The 20222-nt window shown below is 45.3% G+C and overlaps 1 protein-coding gene and 1 pseudogene across 1 annotated transcript; both read left to right on the forward strand.

Annotated features, from left to right (window-relative positions):
- Window positions 1–6657: 6657 nt before the first annotated feature.
- Window positions 6658–9731, forward strand: LOC136510823 (uncharacterized). The gene is made up of 3 exons (XM_066505151.1): window positions 6658–9177; window positions 9269–9448; window positions 9525–9731. The coding sequence occupies exons 1-3, from the start codon at window positions 6658–6660 to the stop codon at window positions 9729–9731; spliced, it is 2907 nt and encodes a 968-aa protein (XP_066361248.1).
- Window positions 9732–11785: 2054 nt separating this feature from the next.
- LOC136513380 (serine/threonine-protein kinase-like protein At3g51990) lies at window positions 11786–14368 on the forward strand (annotated as a pseudogene).
- The last annotated feature ends 5854 nt before the right edge of the window (window positions 14369–20222 follow it).

Raw genomic sequence — 20222 nt, forward strand, 5'->3', positions numbered from 1 at the left:
GACTTGCATAATACAACTTGGGCTTGTTTATTCCCTGTGAGACTTGCTAGCTAGGCTTACACAAGCCCAGTTTGTACAGTTTTGATAGCTCCGTGAAAACGCCCGCATCGCTCGTTCTAGCGGAGCCAGGCTTGGCTAGCTCCCACGCCTCGTCCGCTCACCTCCTCTTCCTCGCGAACGCCTCTTCCACTGCCAGACTCACCTCCTCTTCCACGACCGACAACCACGACAGTGCCGACGCGCCGCAGCCACCGCGCCAGATCTGTCGACCTTCGCCTGCTCACCTCCTCTTCCACCGCCCGAATCGAGCTCTACCACGCGAGCAGTGCCTGGATCACCTCCTCTTCCACCACGCGAGCAGCGCCTGAATCACCTCCTCTTCCACCACCAGCGCCCGAATCAAGCTCCACCGCAGTGGCAGGGTGGCCAGAATTGAGCTCGACAGCGGGCGTTGGTGCCACTCCACCACCGGGGAAGAAGATGGAATCTACGACGCTAGGGAAGAAAATGGAGTCCGCCATGGGCTACACGCACCCAGCGTTGGGGAAGAAGATGGAGTCCACCATGGGTTGCACGCACCCGGTGCTGGGAAGAAGATGGAGTCAGCTAGGCTTGTGCCCCAGCGGAGCCCCATCGAAGCGCCACCGTCGCCGCCCCAGGCTCCACCCTGCACCTCACCTCCGTAACGCCGGACGCTGCCTCGGGCTCCACCCTCCACTTCGTCGTGCTCCCCCCATCTCTACATCGGTGAGGTCGCCTCCACCTCCAGATCCGCTATTCACACCAGCGAGGTCGCCTCCACCTTCAGATCCGCCATCCTCCTCCGCGTGTTCTCCTCCTCCCTCAGTGCGTGCCGGCCACCTCCCACGGCTGCAGTCGTCCTCCTCCACCTCCATGCATGGTCGTAGCTCACCTCCACGCCATCCTCCTCTACCTCCGTGCTCTGCGGTGTCGGTTGGTGGGCGAGTAGGCAGAGCTCGTCTGTGGCGTCCGCGAACTGTTCGACGTAATGCCAAAACGAGGTAAAGCTACCGGATCAAGGATGAGGTGACTGCATTTGAGCTAACTAGGCAACCAAACATGATCCAAGCAATCCAGGCTTAGCTAAGACAAGTGAACCAAACAACAGTCTCTTGCATTGGGAGAGCCAGGCTTGGGTTGCCCAGCCTTAGCTGGCTAGCTAGGCCAGGTCGAAAACATGAACCAAACACACCTATAGTGTGTATCCAAAATAGGATTCATAGTAGTGGGGTGCCTGCCTAATTATGTTGCCGATCTAACTCTCGAAGCTAACGATGATGACTTGCACACGTTTCTACTTGAGATAATCCTCAAAGAATAAAAGAGATTCGACTGAAGAGGTACATCGATGAGTAGGTCGACAAGAGAGGGTGTAGTTGAGTAGGAATGGGTTACTGTGTGGGACTTGGGAAGAGATCGTTGTGATGGCTCTACTTTCGCGATACTAGCAGCAAAACACGGTTTAGTATTGTTGACACTTTTGGATAGGCTTTCTAATTTAACTCATCGTCTTTGGCTTCTGTCGGACACTCCATCATATGTGACGGACGCTCCGTCCCTCACGGAAGGATCCGTGAAACGTTCAGCTAGAATCTACAGTATTTTTCTCTCATAACAAACTAGCTTCAGCTGATTTATCAGCCGGCTTTAATAGCAACCGAACATGCTCTTAGGTGTTACTAAGAGCAAGTATAATAGCAGGCTGTAAGCCGACTAAATGCTGAGGTGGAAGAGAGAGGAGAGGAGAGAGAGGAGAAGCGGGCTATAAGCTTACAGTCGGTTTGGACACAAGAATCAAGAAAGTCTGTGAGAAAGACAAGTGGACCATGTATTAACCGTAAAGAGCTAACTACTGTATGAGTGGGCTTAGAGAAGGCTACAAAGAACCTTACAGCCAACAAGCCGGCTGTATTATTAGCCTTGCTCTAAGGTTTAGAGTCCGAACGAATAGTCCGGCACAGCTGGCGGATGCTCCGGCAAGAGTTGGGGTTGTTCGGGTACTCTGGGAAACTGTGTTGGCCCATTGATAAATCGATCTGGAGTTGGGTGCTCATCCAACTGATCCCCAAGTGGTGCTCTGATTAGTGATTAAGTCACTACGGACAACGAATCAAGATGTTTGTTTACAGTTTATTACTGTAGCAATAAATATCTAGTACGTCTGATTGAGGCTAAGCTGCATTTTCCACTAAAAGCTAGAAGGTACATATGAAATTTTAGGCAATGTTCTATAGTGTAGGGAGACTGAGACTTAAGATCGAGCAGCAGTGTTGTTCAGCCCTCCTAAAATATTTCCTGGATCCGCCGCTGCGTATGGCCGCGCAACCACCGGGCTCCGGGGTGCAAAAAGTTACTCCAGTTTGTAGTATGAAATAAGACTATTTGGTATATGAAATCATAAATATGTTGAGCTATGTTTCGAAGCCACGTAAAACTTATAGCATCGGTAAATTGGAGTTATTTTGTGATGCTACGAGTTTGGATATCCTACAAATGTGGTTTAATTGTTGTGAGGTTACACGTTTGAAGCTTGCATTGAATTTTTTTATTTCATTAGTTAAATTTGTTAACGGCGTTAACTAATTTGTAATTAACTGTAAGGGTGTTTTGGATTTGAAGCTCCGGCTCTTGTGTGCTCCTATTTTCATCAAACTACCGTACAAGATTATTGGTCTTTCGTAGATATCTAAACTCATGTATATATTTCTCGAACATCTATGTTACTTAGTATTTCATCTTGAACATATATTTCTCCAATCATTACTTCTACATCTATGTTTTCACGCTTTATTTGCTCATGCTGCCATGTCATTTTAGGTCTTTGTTTATATTAGCTCCCACACCGTATGCGACTCCGACACTGGAGCGGGCTAACCCACACCAAACGAGGCTGTGAGGAGAACACAACAATTTTGAGATTCGAAGTCGGAGCGGCAAAAACTAGCTCCAACTCAGAGCACACGGACAGGAGCCCGATCAAACGAGACCTTAGTTAGATGTTCAGCTCAACCACCATTGTCCATGGATGACACTCTGCCAATGCAGCTTCACTGCGTAACGTGCATGCTGGGTTCGATAAAAAGCTCATTGACCTAACTAGCACGGGAGGCGCGCACCGCTGCGTGTTTTTTTTCCCCGCTTGAACAGTATAAGCAGCAGTAAGCAGTGTACACAGTAGTGAACAATGCAGGGAGCAGTACGAACAATGTTTCTTACAATCCACCTGTTCGGCTGGGCTGGAGGATCGTGGATTATTATTACTGACTGGTTTGGTGTGAGAGAAAAATACTATTTCGGCTAGAAATTTACGATCATTTACGAGATCCACCGGCCAACCGAACAGGCTGAATGGCATCGTTAAAACGGTGTACAGGATGAACATTGTTTGCTACAGTGTCAGAGGCAGTCGAGGCCTCTGATTTATTCCTGCATGAGGGAGTATCTTATTCGGTTGCTCATTTTAATGTGGCTATGGTTATATTCTTTTTTTTTCTTTCAAAATCAAAATTAGCTGATTTCAAATAAATTTCAACTTCGGTTTTGTTTGTTAAGCTTGATTAGAATTGACTCTCAAATAATAATAATAATAATAATATAGAAGGCTATAATAAATAAGAATATACTAATTTTGAAGATAACTTGAAAAATATTTAATTGGCTTATTTATCCACCCTTGACGCGGCCGGCTTGCAGCTGCAGGTCAAGGCACCGTTGATGGTGCCTCCAACGGCTGCCGTCTGACGGTGAAACAAGATGACCAAAACTAAAATAAAATTCCAAAAAACTGTGGTCATAACTCATACAGTAACGAAAAAGTTGACTAAGATCGGCCAAACTCCGTTAAGATTTGTTCTCCATGGTCTCGTGATAAGTAAACTATACTATGGAGTACTATGTCCGTAAGAACGTAAAATACGCAACAATTTGACCGGCCAGTACGAAACGTATTTTAAGAGCCTCTTGGGTAGGGTTTTTGTAGGGGTTTCAGCTTCGGCTCCTATAGAAGTTGTGCCAAATGCCTATTTTGGAAAGGGCTCCGCATAGGGAGCCGGTCAAGAGCTGGAGCCATTTTTTTGCCTGCGTAGGAGAAGCCTAAAAAAATGAGTTTCGCGTAGCTTCTTGCTGTGGATTCACGTTGTCTAGTGCGAATGAGTCGTTTTGGCAAACGTTTTCCAGAACGGCTTCAGCTCCTCCAGAGGAGTCAGAGCCGAAGCTATTTTCAGAAAAGCCAGAGTCCTGCCAAACAAGCCCTAAATCTCCACGGGTCAACACTAAACATGGTGCTTCATGGAAGCCTTGGATTTCTCAATAGCAGCTGCAGGCCGTTGCTTGCTTTTGCTGTTTCTATTTCATGGTAAGACGTGGCGGAAGAAGCGAAAGGACTCGTCAGTTGATGCTGATGTCATCATCTGTTCTTCTGCAGCCAAAGCCAGTATATGTATGTAGAACTTTGATGTTCCCCCCAAAAAACGTAGAACTTTTGATCATGTGAATTGGAATTGCATTTAGCTATGTATGAACATCGGTAAATTGGAGTTATTTTGTGATGCTACGAGTTTGGATATCCTACAAATATGAGTTAATTGTTGTGAGGTTACACATTTGAAGCTTGCATCGAATTTTTTTTAATTTTATTAGTTAAATTTGTTAACGGCATTAACTAATTTGTGATTAAGAGTAAGGGTGTTTTGGATTTGAAGCTCCGGCTCTTGTGTGCTCCTGTTTCCATCAAACTAGGGTACATGATTATTGGTCTTCCGTAGATATCTAAACTCATGTATATATAATATATTTCTCGAACATCTTACTTCTACACCTATGTTATCACGCTTTATTTGCTCGTGCTGTCGTGTTATTTTAGGTCCTGTTTAGTGTGGCTCCCACACCGTGTGCAGCTCTGACATTGGAGTGGGCTGAGCCACACCAAACGAGGCCACTTTGAGGTTCGGAGCCAGAGCGTCAAAAACCATCTCCAAATCATGCACCGGAGCACACGGACGAGAGCCACTTCAAATGAGACCTTGGTTAAAATCTCTATGTATGCTTGGTGATATTCAGCTCAACCACCATTGTGATGACACTCTGCCAATGTAGCTTCACTGCATAATGTGACCTAATTCCGTAGCTCATTTTAAAGTTGCTCTGGTTATATTCTTTTTCTTTCAAAATCAAAATTAGCTGATTTTTAAATAAATTTTAACTTCAGTTTTTGTCTGTTAAGCTTGATTGAAATTGGCTCTCGAATAATAATATAGAAGGGTATAATAAATAAGGATATATATATTAATTCTGAAGAAAACTTTTAAAAATATTTAATTGGTTTATTATCCACCCTTGACGAGCCCCGCGTGCAGAGAGGTGCATCGCTGATGGTGCCTTCAACGGCTGCCGTCTCACGCTAGAAGAAGATGACCAAAACGAAAATAAAATGCAAAAAAACGATGGTCGTAACTCATATACAGTAACGAAAAAAAGACTAAGATCGGCCCAAACTCCATTCAGGGGCTGTTTAGTTACCCAAAATCCAAACTTTGACACTATGTAAAAAGAAGATTTTTCGTCACATCAAACTTGTGGTGCATGTATGGAGTACTAAATGTTGACGAAATCAAAAACTAATTACACAGTTTGGTTGTACTTTGCGAGACGAACGTTTTGAACCTAATTAGTCAACGATTAAACAATTATTACCAAATACAAACGAAATGCTACAGTACACTACACTACGCTGTAGTGATTCCGACGGCGCCAACTTTGTTCTCCATGGTCTCGTAGTAAGTAAACTACTACGGAGTACTATGTCCGAAAGAAGGTAAAAATACGCAACAATTTGACCGGCCAGTACGAAACGTATTCTTTAATCTCCTCTGGTCAACATGGTGCTTCATGGAAGGCAAAATAGACAATGTCGTCCTTCAACTTTTGCTCTTGGGTCAAGTTCGTCCCTGAACTCTTGCGAGGATCAATTTAGTCCTCGAACTCTTGCTCTCCGGTTCAATTTCGTCCTCCATCCGAGCTGGACGTCCACGTTGGCGTGCGAACTCAGCAACCAGTCAGCTTAGGGTTCCAACTCCTGTTGAAATGACCAATTTACCCCGCACTCGTTTTGGACAGAGCAGCCGCATCGAGCCCGACCACTCCCTCTCCTACCAGGTCGCCGCCCCTCCCAGTAGCGTAGCTCGCCACCCCTCCCTACCAGCGCGCCGCCACCTCCGAGCCAGCTCGGTTCGCCGGCCCTCGGCACCCCCTCCCTAACAGCGAGCGCGGCCCCTCCCAGCCAGCTCGGGTCGCCGACCCTCGCCGCCCCCTCCCTGCCAGCAAGTCCGCCGCAACCAGGCCCGCTCGCCGCCCCTGAGCACCCCAGCCATCTCTCCAGTCGCCGACCCCATGGAAGCAGCTTGCTCGTAGGATTTGTTTGGACCAGAGGGGATTCAACAACAGCACGACCACGATTTTGAGGCGAGCAACCAGGGGCTGGTCAGGGAGCCGTGGCCCTCTTGGACGGAGGAGGAGGGAACCAACCAGCAGTACATAAAGGTATGTTAATTCTTTTGCATTTTACTTCGTGGAGCTGAGAAGCATGTTGGCTTTTTTTAAAATCTAATGTTAGAATGCATCCTGTAGGGCTAGGAGAAGATGGGAGATTCAGAGGTACTGGTTGTTAGATTTCATTTCAATGGGGTATTTGTTCTTGATGGATCATCAGTACAATATTGTAATGGAGATGAGGGAGTTTCACATATAGATAAGGATAAACTGTCCATCCCAGAACTTGAAGGCCATCTGATGGATCACATAACTTTTAAGAGGTCTGTTAGGATGTATTGGTTGCCATTTGGTGCAGCAGTGAATACTGGGATGAGGATGCTGGTAGATGATAAGTCATGCCTTGATATGGTAGATGCAATAGGATCTAATGGTGCAGTGGATATATACACAGAATTAATTGATGTGGACATGGCTAAATTTAGTGAAACGGATTTACAAGATGGAGCAGGAGATGAAGCTGTGTTTGACCTGTTTAGAGATGAAAATGTCTTAAATTTCGATGCACATCATGGTGGCCAAATTACAGAGGATGCACAGATTGGTGAACCAAATACTGAAGATGAACAAGAAGATGGTTTAGATAGTGAATGTGAAGCCACAGGGTTCACATCTGATGAGGACGATGAAGCAAAGGAGATAAGAAACAATTATAAAACAAAAATGTCAAAAAGGAAGAAGAGAGGAGGCATTCCTGAGGACACCCCCACTACAATGGATCTTCCAACAGGGAATGATCCTAACAGTATGGTTCAGGTGAATGAATTTGGAGATGGCATTGCATATTTTGATTCAGATGAAGATGTATCATATGATGATGATAGTGAGACTGATGCCAAGAGAAGGAAGTGCAGGTTTCCAATATTTGATAGCCGTGCCGACACACCTCAGTTTGCCTTGGACATGTGTTTTAGAGGCAAGAAGGAATTAAAAGATGCAATAGAAAGGTATGCACTGAAGATGAAGGTAAATATTAGGTTTCCTAAGAATGACAAGAAGAGGTTAAGGGCTGTTTGCTCATGGAAAGGTTGTCCTTGGCTTGTGCATGCTTCATACAACTCCAAAACTGACTGGTTTCAGATTGTGACATATAATCCCAACCATCATTGTTGCCCAGTCTTGAAAAACAAAAGATTATCTACAAGTAGAATATGTGACAATTATAAGAGTACTATCAAGGCTAACCCAGCATGGAAGGCTAGAGCAATGAAGGAGACAATACAAGAAGATATGGGTGTCGAGATTTCATTGACAATGGCGAAAAGAGCAAAAGCAAAGGTTATTAGGAAGGTCATGGATGCTCGGAGTGGAGAGTACTCTAAGTTATTTGACTATGCCCTTGAGCTGAAGCGCAGTAATCCTGGTAGCAGTGTGCATATTGCCCTTGATCCTGAGGAAGAGGACCATGTGTTTCAAAGAATGTATATTTGCTTGGATGCATGTCGAAGGGGTTTCTTAGATGGATGCAGGAGGGTGATAGGGCTTGATGGTTGCTTTCTAAAGGGTCCTATGAAAGGGGAGCTGCTGTCAGCTATTGGGAGAGATGCAAATAATCAGATTTACCCTATAGCTTGGGCTGTTGTGGAATATGAGAATGTAAATTCATGGAAATGGTTTCTTGGGCACCTTCAAAAAGATTTGAAAATCCCACATGGTGCTGAAGGATGGGTGTTCCTTACAGACAAACAAAAGGGTTTGCTGAAGGCAATTGACCTATTCTTTCCAATGGCTGAGCATCGAATGTGTGCACGACACATTTATGCAAACTGGAGAAAAAAACATAGGCTACAGGAGTACCAAAAGAGATTTTGGAAGATTGCAAAGTCATGTAATGAGATACAGTTTAATCATTACACGAACAAGTTAGCTGCCAAGACACCCAAAGGATGGGCTGATTTGCAAAAAACAGAACCAGTACATTGGTGTCGGGCTTGGTTCAAAATTGGATCCAATTGCGAGTCAGTTGATAACAATGTGAGCGAATCATTCAATAGCTGGATTATAGATGCAAGATTTAAACCTATCCTTGCCATGTTAGAGGAAATACGTATCATGGTGACAAGAAGGATTCAAGAGAACAGGAGCAATAGTGATAGATGGGCAATGACAATATGCCCCAACATTCTCAGGAAGGTAAATAAAATTAGGCATGCAACCCAATACTGTCATGTCCTATGGAATGGTGCAAATGGATTTGAAGTGAGGGACAAGAAATGGAGGTTCACGGTTGATCTGGGACAAAAGACATGCTCCTGTAGATATTGGCAAGTCTCGGGTATCCCATGTCGACATGCTTGTGCAGCCCTGTTCACAATCTCAGATGAGCCGAACAATTATGTAAATACATGTTTCTCTATTGACCAATACAAGATAACTTATCAGCATGTCCTCCAACCGGTAGAGCATGAGTCTGCTTGGCCTGTGTCTCCAAATCCTAAACCGTTGCCTCCTAGAGTGAAGAAGATGCCAGGTCGCCCACAAACAAAAAGGAGGATGGATCCTTCAGAACGAATGAACTCGAGCACTAAATCCTCTAGAGTTGGCACTAAAATCAGATGCACACGTTGCAACGGCCTTGGACACAACACTAAGACATGCTCTGTTCAGCTGGTGTTTATACATTTCACCTTTTTAGCTTTCTATTTTGTTCCTGGAGATAATAACAACGAGATGGCTCTAACTTTTCCCCTTTGTTATGCAGCAGCAGGACTCGACATCGCATAATCCTTCTCACAATAGTAGTGCACCATTGGCCATTGAAACAGCACCATCTAAAGGAAAAGGTCAAGCTGCATCTCTGAGCACAAAGTCAACTAAAAGAAAGGCAATTGAGGGCTACGGATTGTATTATAGTGAAAGAACTGGTTCATCATTTATTCAGGTTAGTAAATGGTTAATGTACACTCAATCTCTATGCATTATTCCAATACATCAATCTAATTTCAATTGCTCTGCAGACTGGTCAAAAGAGAAGAGTAGTGCCCTTTGGGAAGTCGAAGTCTGAAGCTAGAGCCACTGCTGATGGGAATGCCTTTGTTGTCATTGAGACAAGTGCAGGTGGTGCCACCTCGTCTGCAAGAGCAACCATCAATGTTACAAGCGGGCGTGCAACTGCAAAGATTAAATCTAGTTCAACTAGCAGAGGAAAGCCGAATAAATCGTGACAGTAGTCTGTATCATCTAAGAAGACTTTGTTGTCATTTGCATTACATTTTGTAATGGCTCTTGTGTCAGCATCTTATACTCAGAACCTGAAATATTTGTGTCAGCATCTGCTACTTTGAACCTGAAACATTGTGTCAATTTCATGCCTGTGTATCTATACATTTTGTCAGTTTCGTGCTGTCGATTTGGCGATGAACTACAGTGGAGGGGAAGGGGAGAGCCGGCTGTGCAGTAAGCTGCTAAATGAAAATGAGCTAGCTAGGAGAGAGAGACGGCTGCACATAAACAATGGCAAGGGCAATATGGACTTTGAACATGCATATCAAAATCCTAAGACATCTGGCTGAATCTAGCATGCCAACGTGGATGTCCAGCTCAGATGGAAGACGAAATTGAACCGGAGAGCAAGAGTTCAAGGACTAAATTGATCCTCGCAAGAGTTCAGGGACGAACTTGACCCAAGAGCAAAAGTTGAAGGACGACATTGCCTATTTTGCCTTCATGGAATGGAAGCCTTGGATTTCTCAATAGAAGCTGCAGGCCGTTGCTTGCTTTGGTTTTTCTATTTCAAGGTAAGAGTAAGACGCCAGCTGCCTCGTCAGCTGATGCTGGTGTTTGGTCCCGTTTGCTTCGCTGAAAAAATAAGCCAAAATACTGTTTTGATTGATTTGTTGTGAGAGAAAAACACTATTCTGATTAAAAAAATAAACTGAAAAATACGGATTATAAGAGAAACGAACGTGACCATTATTTGTTCTTATGCAGCCAAAGCCAGCACAATGATTTAATCACAGGAAGATAAGTAGTACTACTAAATATAATGAAGGATTCACAGATCAGATTAGCTGTATGCGGGGGGCACGCACGTGCCATGGAACCGCCGAGGTTAAACCAAGTACAGAGATTCCTTTCGTGCCGGGTAATCACTTGTCGACTCACAAGAAGCAAAGCATGAGTAGGCTTGAAACAACATGAACTGAGGTGATGCCGCCTTACCTTTCTTCTGATGGGTAGCTGGAATACACATTTTCTCTTGAGAGATAAATCTGGATTTCTCCAGTTCCTGCCACATGCGTCCCGGCACTGACTGAGATCACGATCGGATTAATTAATAACAAAACAAATGTGCTGTCTACTCCTACAAGACAGAACAAAACAGTGCAGCTTCAGCTCTACGGAGTACTTAATCCGTTCGGCTCCCGCTCCCGGTCTTAAAAATGCGTTGCTGCATCGACATTCTCGTGGACACGGAAGGGCTCTGGTATGTTGGGTGTAAAAAATATCAGCAGCAGGGGCAACGTGTCTGTCCCGCGCCCACAACAATTTGCACATCTCGAGATGATGATGATCGTCCCGCCTCGTTTCATCAGCTCTGAAGTACACGAGGCAGGCATATACGAATACGGTAGCGATACGAATGCAACAGGCTAGTAGGGGGGTCGCTCAAGTGGTCAACGCAAGCCGGAAAGGAACAGCATCCGAAAAGGAGCAAGGGACCCCTACTCCCCTAGAAACAGCACAGCACACACCAAAGATCGGATGCCCGCCCGTCCGCTCGGCGTCGTCTGATCGTCTCCAGTCCCTCGCGGTGTGTCGGTCCCTCACTTTTCCTCATGCCCATCTGTTCCGAGCGCTACGTGGGAGCGGACTTGGCCGGGAAACACGCACCACCATGACCCGTTTCGTCGAGTCGTCGTCGACACCTTGCAAAAAAGCGCCCCCGGCACGACGCGACTATTATCCAGTGGCCGTCGCAAAAATCGGTTATAATTCTCGCGGCGCAGTTTGGCTCTGTTCGGAACTGCTGGTTTATAGAGCTGATTTGGCTTTAAAAAAAATAGGGCTGATCCCCGCATCCCGTCGCCGTCCCGCTTCGAATCCACGCAAAATTTCACTGCCTCTGCCTGCCACGGGCCTGCGCGCCGGGCCGCCCCGCTCCCTCCCGCACCCACGCGCGGAAACAGCAGGCGGCAGACAGGGCCCCGCACCAAACGAAAACACCACCAAAAAAACACGCAGCCGAGACGAGAGGCACACGCACATCCCCTCCGCGCTCTGCCGATTCGGATCCCCTTCCTCTCTTCCCCTTCCCCCCACTTCCCTTCTCCAACCCACCAGCCGCGGCGAGACAGCGCCGCGACCCAAGCAAGCACTCCTCGTAGTGGGGGAGCCAGAGCCAAATGGGGTACCTCTCCTGCCGCGCGGACTCGTCCGTGGCGACGTGCCGCTCCATCACGGCCATCTCGCCACTCCCAATCTCGCGCCGCTCGGGGTCGTCCAGGCCCGCGCTGCCGCCGGCGCCGGCGGCCATCGAGCGCTTCGACTACACGGAGCTGGAGGCGGCCACGTCCCACTTCGCGGATGCGGCGCTGCTGGGCCGGGGCAGCCACGGGGCCGTCTACAAGGCCGTGCTCCCCTCGGGCCGCGCCGTCGCCGTCAAGCGCCCCTCCCCGCGCCGCCCCGAGGTGGACAACGAGATCCGCATCCTCTCCTCCGTCCGCGGGCCGTGCCTTGTCAACCTCCTCGGCTTCTCCGACCCCGGCCCCAATAGCCCCGGCCACGCTCCGGCCGCGCGCCTCCTCGTCGTCGAGTACATGCCCAACGGCACGCTCTACGACCTGCTCCACTCCAGCCCGCGCCCGCCCGGGTGGCCGCGCCGCCTCCGCCTCGCGCTGCAGACGGCCAGGGCGCTGCGCGCGCTCCACGACGCCGACCCGCCCGTCATCCACCGCGACGTCAAGTCCGCCAACGTCCTGCTCGACGCCAACCTCGACGCACGCCTCGGCGACTTTGGCCTCGCCCTCCGCGTGCCCAAGGCCAATGCCACCGCCGGCGCCGGCGCTGCTGCTGCCACCAAGCCGGTGCCCGCGGGCACGCTCGGCTACCTCGACCCGGCCTACGTCACGCCCGAGAGCCTCAGCACCAAGACGGACGTCTTCAGCTTCGGGATCCTGCTGCTGGAGATCATCAGCGGACGCAGGGCCATCGACGTCCAGCACTCGCCGCCGTCCGTCGTCGAGTGGGCCGTCCCGCTCCTGCGGAAAGGCAAGGTGGCCTCGCTGTTCGACCCGCGTGTGGCGCCGCCACGCGACCCGGCCACACGCAAGGACCTTGCCGCGCTGGCCGCTAGCTGTGTGCGCTCGTGCAGGGAGCGCCGCCCCTCCATGGCCGACATCGTCCAGCGTCTCGTGGTTCTCAGCAAAGCAGTGTCGGCCAAGGTGTGGAACGGGCTCGCCGATGGGCTTGCCGTGGTAGGGAACCCCTGCGCGGTTGTTGATGTTCACAAGACCATCTCGAAGCGAGCTGCTGCCAGCAACAGGGCTGAATCGGAGAGGGAGTCGACTTCAGCATTGGCGTTTGACGACGATGAAAAGGAGGAAGCAGACGCAGGGGCCTTGGAGGAGGATCAGGTGCCATTGGTTGGTGCCAAAAAGTCACCCCGGCCACTGAAGAACGGGATAGTGTTATCTGAGGCAGGGGCTCGGGAGAGGAGAAATCTCTTGGACCTGATGGCTCGGATCGATGGTGTTGCCGGCCAAAGATTTGGCATTAGCAGAGCAAGAACAGTACGCGCTACTGGTGAGCTTATTGAAAAGGATGCAGTGTTGCTCCTAAGGAGGAACCAGACGGTAAGAGTTGTTGGATCTGAGGCACTGCCAAAATCCGAAAGGATTTCTCGTTTTGATGTGAAGATCAAACACAAAGTGGGCTGAAGAGCAAGAGAAGCCAGGGAAAGTCCAAGAGAAAGCAGAGAATATCCAAGATAATACAAGTGGGGTTCAAGAAAGTTCCAAGGAAACATTAGGCAAAACAAGCAAATTGTTAGAGGCAACGGAGCCAAACCTCGACAAAGAAGAGAAGATTCAAGAAAAGGAAGAGCAAAACCTTGAAAAAGTGGAAAATGTTCAAGAGAATGAAGGAAAAATCCAATGCACGGCAGAGAAAATCCAGGAAAGTCAAGGAGGAACCCGAGACAAAGTAGAAAGTTCATTTAAGACTGAGGGGAGTTAAATTCATACAATGTTCTTGAGGTTGGCTTAATCAACTATCACCTGGCACCTTACCTCGAGCTCATGAGATACAAATCTCATTCCCCAGGTATCATCGTGGTAATTGGGGTTGTACCAGAAATATTCCCTGGTATTGATGATTGGCTGATACAGCCTTGAATTGAGATCCAAGCCAGCCGTTTGGAACAGGCTGATTGAATCTTGGTTCTAGGGTGATAACCAAATGCAATGGCTTGCTTGTGATATCTCCTAGTGTAGCTCTGAGATCGAAACAACAAAGAGCCGTAGATCTTCAGATTCAATTTAAGCAACTGGTGATCATTTCGCTGCTTCAAACTGAATCAAGTGGAGCTTCAAAATGACCACTAGTTGAAGTAGATTGTTCGTTGTTGTAGTATTCTTTTGTTGATTATTTTTCCTGCCTGCATACAACAAGAAGCACAATGTGGAATTGTTTTTTATATATGTAGGCATGGTGGTAGCTGTAGTGGATGTTAACTTGTTAAGGAAATTATTTTTGCATTTCCACCTTGGGAAGGTACATATAGTGGAGATGTTCTCATGCAGTGACCATGTAGTACTTGTGTTCTAGACTGCTAGTCCAGTGTCCGGATATGACTGCTTCATTTTATTTGTGTTGGACAAATCCTGGATAAATATAAGCATATGATATTTTGCAACTGTTCTATTATGATGTACTTGTTGGCACTGTTGTTTTGGAAAAATTAGGTGCAATGCTTTGTACTTGGCACGTTTAGTTCGAAAAAAACTTTTCTAAAAAGTGTTACAGCACATCGAATCTTATGATACGTGCATGGAGCATTAAATTTAGACGAAAAAAAATTAATTACACAGTTTGGTTGAAAATCGCGAGACGAACGTTTTGAGCCTAATTAATCCATTATTGAATACTAATTGTCAAATAAAAATGAAAGTGCTATAATAGCCAAATTCTCAAATTTCAACCAACTAAACGCAGCCTCAAAAGCATTGATGTATCAAGGTCGCAAGGTGCGATCTGCAGTTGCTCCGTTCGTCTGATTGGATCATCCAACTGCCTGCTCCGTCCTGTGAGTTTAATGCATTCTTTATCGGCCAGACGAGCCCAAGCGAACGCTGCGTAAATGTGAAGATTTGAAAGAGAAAAAAAGGACAAGTGCTCACCAAACTGAAAATTCTAAGGAAAAATTATCAAAAACAGAGGGGGTGGTGATTATCGCTCCATAATCATTTGCTGATAAGAGGAAGAGGGAGCGAAAAATCATTATTGTTGGTTTGGGTTTTGTTGAGGATTCATATATATGCTGCTGACACGATGAACAGTAATGTCAATCACGTGGTATTAGTTTTCCTAGTTTGATTTGTCACTGTACATCAACATCACGTAGTGGCCAAATTCACGGAGTATTTTGCTGGAGAAGTGTGCAGATAGGAATCAAAGTTAGGAGTTTGGTACAGTGGTAGGTGAGACTGAACATGGGATGTAGGATCAGGATCCTGCGTAGAAATGATCCAGTTTCCCTCTTGCAATCATACTTGATATGCCTGAGAAATAGTAGTTGCCAGAGTACAAGCAAACAGGATCATTAGCCAAGTCAGCATCAGCAGTGAACTTCTAGTATGAGCTGGCTTGAACAAGCATATAGGTGAATGCCGGAGTCCGGACCATGCATGAACACCACCAGCGTCAACGACAATTGCGGGACCAGGCGTTGTATGATGGGAGACGAAGAGTACCTGAAAGCTACTGATACAATCAATTAGTACACTTGAAGAAATAAAGCCCATTTTTGTTATGATAAGACATATTACCCTACATGTTACTCAGCCTTTCACACAATTGATGAGGCAAATTCAACTTTGACCATTAGCAGTCTACTTGGATTTAAAATTGTGCCTACAGTGAACCACATCTTTTGATAATAGGACGGGTGGCTGGCTATCTCTTCCACATCTGCCTGAAAAAGAGTGTGTAGCTACCATTCCAAAAATAATAAAATACTAGTAGTACATAACTGTGCTTGTCATATCGCGTTGGGAGCCCAAATTTCATAAGCATATCTTTTAAATTGCCATATTAACCACCATATTTCTTTAAAGTTATTGTTTACCTCATGTATATAAAACCTCCTCTATGGTTCATTTTTTCAAAACACTGACGTAGATGATCATATGTATGTCACATTCATCTCAATGAATGTAGAGATGAAGGTACGTGCACACGCTATTCTTATGAGCATAAAGACTACTAGTAGGTTGGATTGACATATTTCAAAATTGACAAAGTCACCGTGCCTGAGTGTCTCACTGTCGACGAATGCTTCACCTATTATTAAAAGAATAACGCCATTAAAAAGCTAAATCTTTAAATAAATAAATAAAAATACAAGCAAATGTTCCACCATGATGAACCTAACTAGCTAAGCTACACTCGGTTAAGTTCACATCTTCTTGTGGTGAATTGTCAGAGGAAAAACAGGTAAATTGTTATCCGATGATGCATCCCCCTTTGACCATAGGCACAATCCATCCATTCACTCGAGAATAATTGTCATGTCCGGTTTTATTAAAAGTAGTACCATATAATGAATTGGAGATAAGAATCTTAATTAGTTTAATGTCCATTCCGTGACTCGAACTCACCATATGTTTATAGGAGTTAGAATAGCATGCATTCAGTCATGGTACATAGTCCGATTCCAAGATATATTAGAAAAGATGATGTAAGCTGTGCATTCTGTTACAACGTATAAAATCGATTACACCCTTCAATTCCCCCTGCCACTTCACGCCATCTGCTAGCCAACAAGCTTCAATAATCATATATGCCTACCCTCTCCTTCTGCGTCAAGATTCTAAACTTTTGGTCAGCAAGCTTCAGTAGTCCCAAGTCCCAAATAATACCTATCAGAACAGTGTCACTGGTTCATTTTGTGCTCCGTTGTAATAAACGACGATTTCCCTCCCAAATAACCCAAGAATGTGGCGATTCTCACTTGTCTTCGATAGGGAAAAATGACGCCTTCCATAATATCTGCATTCGGACTTGGGAATAACTGGACTGTTTTGCATGAACCTTGGGTGGTTGCAAATGTAAGCATCCGAGGGCGTGAGCCTTGTTGCAGTTGGTTCTATGTGACTGACCGCATGAAACCATGTTCGTTGGGGAAAGCACCTCGTTCATGGGCCTGGGCGCCTGGCCGTCGTATGCTGTATGGCCGCACCTGGGCAGCATCATTGATCCATCATTCTATGGCATTTTATTAGTTGCCGGACAGCCGGAGCAATGATAAAAAAAAAAGTTAATAGGGTCGAAACCCCGGCCGTATGAGATGGCTTAATGCTGTGCACACGGGGATTCGAACCGTGGTTGCTAGCTCAACTCTAACACGAGCTAGCCAACCAGGCCTCGAGCCGGTGGACGGCAACTGACGTATTTTCTTTTAAAGAAATGACAGGAGTGCTGCCATGGTCATTTAAGAAGGAGAGCAAGTGGAGAGTTTACACTGTTACAAACTTTACAATACAAAACAAGTAGGAGTACACGCAGAGCGCGAGGAACAATAGCAAATCATTGTAATAATAAGTAAATAGTCACACGTCAGGCTTCTAAATGGTATTCTCTCTGGAGCAGAGCTACTGTATGTACAAAGTAGAGGGTGCGGGTGCACCAAGGCAAAAATAAAGAAAAATGATTATGTTTAAATTGTCACCATATATGTACTCTCATGGTAAAAATCAGTGCCCTATGACGTCACTGGTGGGCCAAATACATTCGAAAGTGTTATTGATGTCATCTTAGCCCTCCCTTATTGTGAAAATGTGTCATGATTTTCATTGACGATATCCTTATTTATAAAAAGACTTGGTTTGATCACCTTTTCCACATTCGAGATGTTTTCACCGTTCTCCAACAACATTTATTCCAAGTGAAATTATCCAAATGTTCTTTTGCTCAAGCAGAGCTAAGTTACTTGGGACATATCATCAATGCTAAATAGGTGTCCACTGGTCCAAGGAAGGTCAAAATTATTCAAGAGTGCCCACAACCATCATCCATTCAAGACATCAGGAGCCTGCTTGGTATGGCAAGCTATTACAGAAGGTTTGTTCAGCATTTGTCCCCACCACTAAGCTTATGGCAACGCAATAGTCATTTCAAGCTCTTAAGCAAGCTCTGATCACAACACCTGTGTTGGCTATGCCGAATTTCTCCAAACAATTCATTGTTGAAACTAATGCTTTTGTGGGTGCATCCTTAAACAGGATGGTGGACCACCCCTTTGCCTATGTCAGCAAAACTCTAGGTCCTAAGGGTCAAGGACTTTTCACATATGCAAAGGAATGCTTGGCGATTTTATTGGTTGTGGATCACTAAAGACCTTACTTGCAACACTACGCTTTCATCGTTAATTAAAACTAACCAGATCCATTTGGACGATCAACGTTTGTCAACACCTTGGCAACATAAGGCTCTCACTAAGCTATTTTTGACCGAATCAGCAGGCGTGCCTATATATTTTTTTGCTTTTCAATTGAACGAAAGAATAAAAAGTACAGGTTAAGTTACAAGGCAACTAGGCCTAAGAAAAAAGAGAAAACTACATCATATATAACTCTCTCTCCATAAATTGAGTTGTGCTTGTCTAGCTGGCTTGGCTTTGGTACACACATAGCCAAGTTCTACCTTGAATTGTCTCTTCCATGCATTGATATTACTCTATTCATTGTCGAAAATAACTCCATTTCTGGTCAAAAACTTCTCTGAATATGCTGCTCCCAAATGCTTCTCTTGCTTCTATTACCATGTCCAGTGGCTGTAAGTTCAGATTCCAGCTAATAGGAATCGTGTTCCAGCAGGATTGACTGAAGGGACATTCGAAGAAGAGATGAAAGCTTATTTGTTCATGCCCTATAGTGCATAGAACACAGCTGTAGTCTTCAGGTTCCATGTTTTTCCTCCTCAGGAGATTTATTCAACCTATCTCTAAGAAGTAGCCAGAAGAAAAATTTGTGCTTTCCCAAATTGCTAGAGGCCCAAAGCCATGAAAAGAGAGGAGATGCTTCAGTATGTTCTTGCATACTTTTGTATGCTTTACTACTACTGAACTTTGAGGATCCCCAACTATAACTCCAAATGTCATTGTGATTTTCATCCAAGTCTGATTCTTCTATGTGATTTTCAATTTTCTCTAGTTGGTCTGCAACTTGTTGTGAGAGGGGTAAACTGAACAGTCTACTGTTATCCTGTTCAATGAAGTATTGAATTGAGCATTTGGGTTTTTTGGTGAACGAGTATAAGTGTGGGTATAAATCTTTTAAAGCTTGATCCTGACTTGTCCACACTTGTGACCAGAAAAGAGCAGTATCACCTTTCTTTGGCTTATAGCTGACAATTGTCTAAAAATTTCCAATGAGACTGATAATCTCTTTCTACCAAAATGATCCCACAGGGCTCCTTGCTTGAGGTGGGGTCTGGTTATTGGCATAAAGCTTAGACTAGGTTAATTCAACCCAAGGAATATCACTTTTGTTGTAAAATTTATCCAGGAATTTTAACAACAGTGCATTATTCTGGCTTTTAATGTCAATTATACCCAAACCACCTTGATCTTTGGGTTTGCAAGCTGTCTCCCAAGGCAACTAGGCATGATCCTCTTCTATTATATCTCCCTTGCTCCAAAGACAATGTTTCCTATAGACATCTATTTGTTTGATCACTTGAGGAGGGATCTTGAGGCTGCACATGAAAAAAGTAGGTAGGGACAGAAAAGATAGAGTTGACAAGGATAAGTCTTCCATTGTAGGACAAGAACTTGCGAACACCAGATAGCCTTTTTTCTATTTTGTTCAACAAAGGGTTTGGTTGTTCCAAGAGGTCGACCTAAATAGGTGAATAGCATGCTCCCAACCTTACAACCAAAGGTTCGGGCAAGATGGATAGCTCTATTTTCATCCATATTTATTGGGGCCAGGAAGGATTTTTCAAAGTTAACATGAAGCCCAGTTGAGTCAGAATAGGATCTTAGGAGTCCTTTTAAATTAAAGAGAGTTCTTGCATCACCTGGAAGAATCAACAAGGTATCATCAACATACTGAATGATTGGGAATTCACCCCCAAAATCATCACTAAGAGGATGTTTGAGAACTCCAGCTTGCCAAGCTCTATTTACCACTGGTTGGAGCAGATCAACTGCTAAAACAAAGAGAAGGGGAGATAATGGGTCACCTTGTCTTACACCCCTTAAGTAGTTGAAGGATTTTCCTGGTATTCCATTTAATAAAACTGAAGAGTTGCCTGTGCTTAGGATATTTTGAATCCAACCAATCCATTTATCTGAGAAACCTTTGCTTTTTAGTACTTGTAGAATGACCTGATGTTCCAGCTTGTCAAAGGCTTTCTCAAAGTCTAACTTAATAATGATTATCCTATTTCTTGGATTTATGACAGAGATGAAGGAATTGGAATGCCCAGGCTAA

Source organism: Miscanthus floridulus, chromosome 16 (assembly GCF_019320115.1).
Source record: "Miscanthus floridulus cultivar M001 chromosome 16, ASM1932011v1, whole genome shotgun sequence".
Lineage (NCBI taxonomy): Eukaryota > Viridiplantae > Streptophyta > Magnoliopsida > Poales > Poaceae > Miscanthus > Miscanthus floridulus.

What these genes read in the sequence shown, in the direction of transcription:
- LOC136510823 (XM_066505151.1), top strand. Translation starts at nt 6,658, where the DNA reads ATGGGAGATTCAGAGGTACTGGTTGTTAGATTTCATTTCAATGGGGTA. An exon ending in AGACATGCTCTGTTCAGCTG is followed by an intron (nt 9,178 to 9,268) that starts GTGTTTATACAT and finishes TTTGTTATGCAG; the next exon opens with CAGCAGGACTCGACATCGCA. An exon ending in CTGGTTCATCATTTATTCAG is followed by an intron (nt 9,449 to 9,524) that starts GTTAGTAAATGG and finishes ATTGCTCTGCAG; the next exon opens with ACTGGTCAAAAGAGAAGAGT.